The sequence below is a fragment of the Nanorana parkeri genome, unplaced genomic scaffold (genome assembly GCF_000935625.1).
Source record: "Nanorana parkeri isolate BGI_ZX_2015 unplaced genomic scaffold, ASM93562v1 scaffold492, whole genome shotgun sequence".
Taxonomy (NCBI): Eukaryota; Metazoa; Chordata; class Amphibia; order Anura; family Dicroglossidae; genus Nanorana; species Nanorana parkeri.
The window spans coordinates 549,039-558,869 of NW_017306760.1; the positions used below are offsets into that span (position 1 = coordinate 549,039).

Genomic DNA, 9,831 nt, shown 5'->3' on the forward strand with positions numbered 1-9,831 from the left:
TCACAGAAGGCTGAGCGAGCGGTGCGGGAGGAGAGCTCCGCCTCCTGTGACAGCGCGGCCTGTCTCCACCCCCACACCGCTCTGCCGGACTGTGAGGCTGAGCGGTGTGGGAGGAGAGACGGCGGCCGCTCACAGCTCTCTCCTCAAGCAGCGCTCGGCTGTCACTTTCTCTCCTCCCCGCTGGAACACAGAGCAGCGCCCAGCGGGGAGGAGAGAAACCAGGGATGCGCCGATGTATCGGCAGGAAAATGACACTTTCGGCCGATATGTTTCCGCGGTCGATGTATCGGTGCATCCCTACTTTTATTATGTCATCAAAGTGCTTGAGCAGTTTTTGTAATGAGTATATTTGTAATATATATACTTACATTGGGCGAAGTTGGAACAAGTATGTATAAAAAGTTTTACCTGGAGTTCATCTTTAAGAATTTGTGGATCAGTGATTGCCCTAAATTATGAATCGATTCACCTGGAAACAAATAAAGCCCATGCTGTATTTAGGGGATGAAAGGACTCATTTGCTTATAATGTATTCTATTGGGTCTTATGATGGGATCTAAGAACTTATTTTATTGGAGGGTCTCGGGGGAATCCAGAGCGAGACCATTAAAATATTTCTCTGTGATTGGCAGAAACACAATGACAGCTTCCAGATCACATCATTCTGGCTCTCCAACTCCAGCCGTCTCCTCCATTGCTTGAAGCAGTATAGCGGGGATGAGGTAAGTGTACCTATGACTCCAACTACATTCTATACACACCTACATACTCGTTGCCATAGTCTCCATTTTTTCCCATCTTGCACTGTTACTCTGTACATGTGATAACGACTATAACGTCTCTTATTTTCAGGGTTTTATGACCAGCAATTCTCCCAGGCAGAACGAGCATTGTCTCCGTAACTTCGACCTCACCGAGTACCGTCAGGTCCTTAGCGACCTGTCCATCCAGATCTACCAGCAGCTGATAAAGATTGCAGAGGGTCTCCTACAGCCAATGATAGGTGAGTGAAGTGTCCAATCCAGGGATTGCAACAGACAGGGCATATACATCTGTACATTGCAGCATGCTTTAAAGGAGAACTATGGGGTCAGTGTTTTTCCCCATAGTTCTCCTTAGGGTAACGGGAGGACACAAACTAGCGTCCTCCCGTCACCCTAAGCTCAGTATACCGCACCTGGAGCGGATCACGACTTAAATGACGGGATCCGCCCAGCTGCGTGAGTGACAGCTGGCTCTGCCTATCTAGAGGCAGAGCCAGCTGTACCCGCCCCCTCCCCCGTCCGTTCCGCCAGTCAGCGCTGGCAGATCGGAGAGGGGAATCCAGCCCCTCCCCCTGTCACGGCAGAGAGCCGTGACAGGATCGAGAGGCGAGCGAACCCGGTATGTGTTCGCTCACCTCCCGATCTACTGAGCCGACCTGTGACAGTCTCATTGTCACAGGTCGGCTAGAACTATGAGGTGAGTAAAGAGCACTCACCTCATAGTTCTCCTTTAATGCAAGTCCATTGCTGTGCCCTATAGGGGTGCAATTGTTTTTAACAGAAACACACCGCAATGCACATCTACAGTGAGGCATTGTGCTATGATAGTCGAAGTTCACTATTACAGCAAAGCTACACTGTAAGATTAAAAAGCTTTCATTTAAGTAGTTAGCTGATAGCAGACTTGAACATGTAACAAGGTAAATATGGTGCCTTTAGGTGCTCCTGTCATGTAACCAGTGCTGACCAGAGATAGTCTCTCCCAAAGGGACTTCAAGGTCTTCCATAAAGTCTAAAATTATAATAAAGTAATGACTCAAACACTTGTACTTTGAGGACCCACTTAGACTATTGAGCTGTGGTGACGCGAGTTCAAACACACCACAATGCTTCTCAATACATGCCACCAAGTGTGGGGGGGTTACCATTGACTGTACATGACAGGCCAATGCACTGTACAGGTGACACATCTGTGCTTCACAATGCACACACAGTGCACTGCGGTGCGCCACAAAAAAAAAAAGCATCATGTTCTTTTTTTGGGTGCATTGTAGGGATGCACCGATACCAAGTACCACACTCGGTACAAGTACAGATACTTTTCCAGCTCCAAGACTAGACTAGAGAAAAACTCAAAAGTTAGGAGGCCGCTGTCATTTGTAAGGAGCACACGGAGCTCCTGGGATTTTATAAACATATATAAGGGGTGCACCGATACCAGTTTTGCGAGTACAAGTACTGATACATTTTTGTTTATTGTCATGTGACAGTTTTTCTAAAACAATACAGACTAATGATTTCAGGACAGTGGTGGAGCGCCAGAGCCCGGTCCCAGCTGCAACCGCTGCAATTCTGGTAGTTCTCATGAAAATGCCAAGTATCGGCACTGGTATCGGTGCATCCCTAGTGCATTGTGCTGCTTTAATAACCTATTTAAATTTAATTGATACAACCAAGCCACATACATTTATCAATTAAAGGGATATATTTATGAGGAATTACCTGAGCCATTTATCCTGCAAAACTGCCTGTACATTCATTCTGTACGAATGGAGGCAAAATCGAATGTTATTAGAATATTTTCTTTCCAGGTCCAATGTAACATCAGGAAAATACTGCATTATGGTCAGTAAATGGAGCTGAGGAACGTAGGAAAGCAGTATCTTATGCTTGTCCGCTCCTTCCAGTGGCCATGTTGGGATATTTTCCTTTCCTTACATATTAAAATGTACTAATAACATTTGGTTTTGCCTCCATTCATACAGTAAGAATGTACATGCAGTTTTGCAGAACGAATGGCTCTATACATTTTTTTTTTAGAAATACCTTTCAATGTAGTTTATCTTGCAGTAATGTTATGTGTGTGAACCTTCCATAGTAAAATGTTGACTATTGTAGACTGAACCCATGGCATGAAGCAAAACTAAAATATGCTTGGTTGGAATAGTGCAATACTTCAAGTATTTGTACAATATTTGTAATTTAAAAGTATATATTTTTATTTGATTTATTTATATTGTTTTTATATATTAAATTTTTGTAAGTTTATACATTTTTTTTACCTTGGCTCACTATATCAACTCCGCCAAAACAAGTCTATATAAAGGTGGAGTTACCCTTTAGGCGAAGCAAGCGAAAAGTATGGAATTTTAAGTTGATGATTTCCCTTTTCAGTGTCGGCCATGTTGGAAACAGAGAGCATTCAGGGCTTGTCAGGAGTGAAGCCGACTGGTTATCGGAAAAGATCCTCCAGCATGGTGGATGGCGACAACTCTTACAGCCTGGAAGCCATCATCCGCCAGCTGAACGCCTTCAACATCATCATGTGTGACCACGGCCTGGACCCCGAGATTATCCAGCAAGTGTTCAAACAGCTCTTCTACATGATCAACGCCGTGTCACTGAACAACCTCCTGCTGAGGAAGGACATCTGTTCTTGGAGCACCGGCATGCAGCTCAGGTAACCCACAGTGCTAAACATTGGAGGCGCTGCAGCTGCAGCCTTCTGCCTTTCATCTGAGCTGGCTGTCTTCTGTATATCCAAGGCCTGTCTACACCCGTTGGCTGCGGGAACGCATGTTGGTATGCTGCAGTGCCATTCATTCTGAGCGGCACCCCAATCCACAGGGTAGCATAATGTAGACGTATATATATGCATAGGGGACCACTCTAGACTTCTAAATATTGTAAATGCTAATCATCTGCAATCTCTAGATCTGCTTAATCAAACACTAAGGCATGTCTCATAACAATAAAGAGCATCAGTGCTGTCATGGTGGTTTTTTTGTCAGGGGAATCTTTGATGAAGAACCACAGAACATGATGGACATTAGAGTTGTATTGCCGCCAGGTAGGTCTTGTCCAATCTGGAATGTGCTCTTCTTATTGTAGCACCTCACCTGCAATCTGTTAACTCACCAGTAGAGGTCACCAGTGCTACATTGTGCATTTCCACCTGTTCTAGTACTGTAGGCCAGTGGTGGTCAACTTTCTGGTCAAGTCGCACATAATATGCACTGAATGTAATGCTATAGAAAGCTGTCAGAGACTGCAAACAGCACCAGGAGATGGTCTGAGACTGTGACAATGATAGCGGAATTGTTGGAGATCTGAGACCTGCCGTGGGAGACAGCCATAGACCGGAGACCCATTACATGAGACTGCCGGAGATCACGGTTATCACATCCCATTTACAAATCAATGCTTTTACACTTAGGCCTCATTCACACTAGAAATGGCCGGCACGTACAGCTCCGTGCTGCGTACACAGCCGTTCAAGGCAGCTCACGGGACGGACAGGTGCTGCGTGTGATTAGTCCTTCTCTATGGGGGTACACGGCCATGCGCAGCCCTACGCTGACCCGCCCTGCACCTCCGTGCGGGTGTTCATACTCGTACGCTGACAGGATGGATCCTGTCTGCTCCCAAGCCAGGACCCCCGTACGGATCTGCATTTGGGGTGAGCGTAGGGCGGCGTATGGCCGCGTACTCCTATAGAGAAGGACAGGGGCTGCGTACTAATCACACGCAGCACCTGTCCTTCCCGGGAGTTGCCCGATACGGCCGTGCACGCAGCACGGAGTGGTACGTGCCGCCCTTTTCTCATGTGAATGAGGCCTTATGCTCTCTACAGCCCCCCTTCAAATTCCATGCACCATATTTGATCTTTCTCTCATCAAGATCCATTTTAACTCAAAAAGAGGGAATGGGTGGACAGCACAGGGCAGATGCGACAGTGCAAAGAAAATAAACCAAACCATCTAAAGATTATTATTACCTTGGTATACAAAACCCAGACTAACATCTGCAGGGGCCCCCAGGGGTCGCACATCAAATGTCAAAGGAATAAGATAAAACCATCACCATTGTAGGAAAGTATAAACAGGTCGTGTATTCACCACAACAAGAGAGCGTCGTTTCAGGCCCATGAGCACTATGCAAATATATAAAACATCAAAGGGCCACTGGTTGGACACCAGGGATGTAAGGACAGAAGCAGACACTGTACATTGTACCAATATTGTTTTGTTCTCTACACAGGTATAACATCAGCCAGCTGGAAGAGTGGCTGCGAGGAAAGAACCTGCATGTCAGCGGAGCAGCTCAGACGATGGAACCTCTGATCCATGCAGCGCAACTACTACAGCTGAAGAAGAAAACCCAGGAGGACGCGGAGGCCATCTGCTCACTGTGTACAGCTCTCACTACACAACAGGTATGTATGTCATCAGGATATCCACCAACTTTATATTTCACCTAGATTTTTATTAGAAACACTTGAGTTATGTATATAGACTTGATATATATATATATAATATTTTAATGTATTGATGAATAAAGAGCTGCAATAACGTATGTCTTGTATATGTAACCACAGTGTGGTATGGGATTGTTTCCTTTGTTGCCAATAAGGAACCTGGAAGTGTTGTCAGTTGTAACAGAAAATGTCAGCAGCCCAGCCGGCTTATAGCCAGGACGGGAGGTTCACATGAGAGGAGCAATTCATTACAAGTGTACAAAAACTCTCCCCAGCAAGCCAGTAAAGGGCGTCTGATTGAAGGCTGCTTCCTGTAGACCCCCAACAGCTTGTCCTGCAAATGTAACTGTTACTGCAAATATAATATAACATCATTGTATCTTCCTCTTTTATCAGATTGTGAAGATTCTGAACCTGTACACACCTGTCAATGAGTTTGAAGAGCGTGTCACAGTCTCCTTCATCAGGAGTATTCAGGTGAGTGGCAGCTATCCAAAATCTTGCTGCAAAGTCTACTGATAATCCTATGGGGGGGGAACGGGCTCCCGGCTGCAGATTCTGTACTAACGACTGCAGTTCTTCGGCTCGCAGCTGCAGCTCCCGAGATGAGATGATGCTTAAAATGTATATTACACTAGAAATTAAAGGAGAACTATGAGGAGTGCTTTTCACTCACCTCATAGTTCTAGCCGACCTGTGACAATGAGACTGTCACAGGTCGGCTCAGTAGATCGGGAGGTGAGCGAACACATACCGGCGTTCACTCACCTCTCCATCCTGTCACAGCTCTCTGCCGTGACAGGGGAGGGGCTGGATTCCCCCCTCCCCGCTCCGATCCTCCAGCGCTGACTGGCGGAACGGATGGGGGAGGGGCGGCCACAGCTGGCTCTGCCTCTAGATAGGCAGAGCCAGCTGTCAGTCACGCAGCTGGGCGGATCCCGGCATAATTGTCGGGATCCGCTTCAGCTACGGCGTCTCAGTATACCGCGAGCAGCAGCTCGCGGTATACTGAGTCTAGGGTGACGGGAGGACGCTAGTTTGTGTCCTCCCGTTACCCTAAGGAGAACTATGGGGAAAAACACTGACCCCATAGTTCTCCTTTAACCACTTTAGGACCGTGGTACATATATATATACACATCATGGTCCTAAAGTGGATATAACCAGATCGCAGCAGCAGCCACGATACTGGTATCCTATTTTTCTACCAACTTTTGGCTTTCACATACAAGTGGTCCAGGTGGCTTTAGAGCTAATCAAACTTTTTTTTTTTCCGGTACTCGCCGATACCAGAAGTCCCATTAAGGAAGCCGAGCGGCATGTAATGACTCGCCACCCAGCTACCTGATTGGTCAGTTTCCAACTAATCAGGAAGCCGGGCGGCGAGTCATTACACGCCGCCCGGCTTCCTGATTGGCTGGGAAGCAGGCTCTGTGATTCCTTGTCACCAGGTGATGAGGTAGCATGGAGCCGGTTTAATGGCCAATCAGGAAGCCGGGGGGGGTGGGCAGGCCGCCTGGCTTCCTGATTGACCAGCTTCCTGACAAATCGGGAAACTGGGCGGGGTGTCATTACACACTGCCCGGCTTCTTGATTGGCTGGAAAGCCAGCACCATGTTCCCTGGTGACGAGGGAGGATGGAGGCGGCTTCCCGGCCAATCAGGAACCCGGCAGTGCGTAATGAATCGCCACCCGGCTTCCTGATAAGCTGGCCAATCAGGAAGCTGGGCGGCGAGTCATTACATGCCGCCTGGCTTCCTTAATGGGACTTCCGGTATTCGGTATCGGGAGCATTTGGGCGAGTACTTGTCCAAATAATCGGTATTGGCACCGTAACTGGTATCGGTATTGGTGCATCCCTGCTTTAGACAGTGGTCACCAGATCAGGTGTCCCCATTAGAACATTTCCCTTGTTCTGGAAAGTTTTGATTTCATGTCGCGGTTCTCAGAATTCTTCTATTTCTCCTTGTTTGCTCTCTCAGGCTCAGTTACAGGAACGGAAGGACCCGCCACAACTCCTGCTAGACTCCAAGTATATGTTCCCGGTCTTATTCCCATTCAACCCTTCATTGATCACCCTGGACACCGTCCAGATCCCACCCGTCCTTCACCTCAACTTCCTCAACAAAGTCTGAAAGGACGGCGGATTTCTTTTTTATACATCACGACGTTCACCCAAAATAGAAACAAACTGCTCTTGAAGTGTATCTGTGGGACCAATCCCGACACCGTATGGAATCCCGTTCCAATCTCACCTGCACTGAACCCCATTTTTAATTTATCCCTCTGAAAGGAAAAGCACTAAGAATCAAAAGTTGTATTTTTTAAACTGAAAGGTTGGCGAGCGGCGCACGGCGGGAGATGGAGGCGACGTTTACATCGGAGCAATGCACAAACCGAGAACCAGAGAGGAAATATTGTTTTATCCTTCCGCGTCGGCGTTCTATTTTTAATATGATTTGTTTTACAGAAATGAGATCTTCGGATTGAAAAGGAAAAAAAAAAGATGTAAAATCTTATCGATTTGTAAATGAAACATACTGTAAATGTAAATACGGCTCTGGGGCCCGGCGAATGAGGGGCCCCGCAGCAGGAAAAAAAAAACATGTGCATCAAAAACATTCTGTCTGTGTATATTGAGTGATGTTGGGGTTTACATACATTGAGAGTGTATGTAGTTTACAGCCGGGGGAGGCAGCCTCGACCCTCCGACTCTCTGACTATTGTGGAACTACAAGTCCCATGAGGCATTGCTAGACTCTGACAGCTACAGGCATGACTCCCAGAAGCAGATGCATGATGGAATTTGTAGTTTTATCACAGCTGAAGTGCCGAGCTTGCCTACCCCTGATTTAAAGGATCACTGGACTTTCAAAACACATTTTCTTTTGTTAAAGAAATTACCCAGGAGAGGATACCAAGTACATGTGCAAATATTGCCTCATCACCCCCCCCCCTCTGTTCTTCTAAAAGTATCAGATCGGTATAAACATTGTTTTATTTATATTCAGCCCTTCTGCAGTCTACACTGTGCGGTGTAGAGAGGAGCATGCCTCAGAACAGGATTGGGAACAGGGAAGATGCCAGGGATTGGTATTCTGCTATCCACAAGCACAAGGGATGAGGCAGTAGGCTAAATATGAGGTAGCTGCCTTTGTTGAGAATTTTCAACTTATTATAATATTATTATTACTAGGTATGCACCGATATATCGGCCTCCGAAACATATCGGCCAAAAAAGGCACTTTTGGCTAACTGCAGAAAGAGCCATTTTCCTGCCGATACAGCGGCGCATCTCTGCTTTCTCTCCTCCCCGCTGGGCGCTGCTCTGTGTCCCAGCGGGGAGGAGAGAAAGTGCGACAGGCGGCCAAGCGTTGTGGACGGAGAGCGCTGTGAGCGGCCGCCGTCTCTCCTCCCACACCGCTCAGCCTCCTATCACAGTCCGGCAGAGCGGTGTGTGGGCGGAGACAGCCAGCGCTGTCACAGGAGGCAGAGCTCTCCTCCCTACACCGCCCAGCCTCCTGTGTCAGAGAGGAGAGCAAGTGCAAACACTCAGCGATCAGTGATCGCGGAGTGTTTGTACATAATTGAGGACAGAGGATGGTTACTATATCCTCAATTATGAATGAATGGGAAGTGAGCTACATCACTTCCTGTTTATTCATGACTGTGGATATAGTAAACACACAATGTCCTCATGTTATGAATGATCAGGAACACTCAGTATAGAGGATTCCTGTTCATCTATAACAGGGGATACAGAAAAAGAGATTGAGGACTCTGTGTCTCCGAGGACTCTGTGTCCTCAATCTCTTTTTCTATTTTAAAAGGGAAATATCAGGGGTCTGTTTAAACCCCCCAATATTTCCGAAGCCCCTAAAAGTAAAGTAAAAAATAATTAATAAAAAATGAATAAATATAATCAACAATTTTATAAAAAATAAATAAAAATAAAATATTTAAATTAAAAAAAAAACAAAAACATTTTCGGTTGCGGCCTGACAATTATTTTTATTTCAGTTTCGTTTCGGTTTTGAAATTTCCATTTCGGTGCACCTCTAATTATTATTATTATTATTCTTCTTATTATACTAATAATGACATGAGCGCAGTATGAATATCACCAGTTATGGCTCTTGGCGATGATGCAATTTGTATCAAACAGGTCGCTGTTCTCTACATAATACTGTTGATAGGAGCTGACTGCAGACAGTCTGAATATAAACAAAGCAATGTTTACACTGGCCGTGGGCCTGTGAGAGTACAGGTAAGGAGAAGCAGAGGGTTGCTGATCGTTTTCCTCCTGAGCCACTGGTGGCATCACATTGCAGACGCCTTGGAGCATCTATTGTTAGTTTTATTATGTGTGGTATGTAAGCCTCACGATTGGCTATTGAGACTGCTCATCACAGGTACAGGCCCATAGTGAACGGACCCGCAACGGGCTAACTGCAGGACCAAGCAGATAACCGCATGGGCTGTCAGAACACAGCGATCCCCTTTGCACTCAGCCCTCCTGAAGTGGATATGCAGATAGTGGTTATACGATGGTTCTTATCGGCAAACACTTACCCAGACTTGGAGGGGGGGG

The 9,831-nt window shown here is 46.4% G+C and overlaps 1 protein-coding gene across 1 annotated transcript in view; it reads left to right on the forward strand.

Moving 5' to 3' along the window:
- The window catches only part of MYO5B (myosin VB), a 123,036-nt gene extending 115,497 nt beyond the window's left edge, over window positions 1–7,539 (forward strand). Inside the window, exons 36-41 of the mRNA XM_018560998.1 lie at window positions 633–722; window positions 853–1,003; window positions 3,159–3,444; window positions 5,025–5,199; window positions 5,638–5,718; window positions 7,223–7,539. Of these exons, the coding sequence (XP_018416500.1) occupies window positions 633–722; window positions 853–1,003; window positions 3,159–3,444; window positions 5,025–5,199; window positions 5,638–5,718; window positions 7,223–7,375 (936 nt within the window). The 3' untranslated portion in view covers window positions 7,376–7,539. The remainder of the gene's footprint in view (window positions 1–632; window positions 723–852; window positions 1,004–3,158; window positions 3,445–5,024; window positions 5,200–5,637; window positions 5,719–7,222) is intronic.
- Window positions 7,540–9,831: the final 2,292 nt, after the last annotated feature.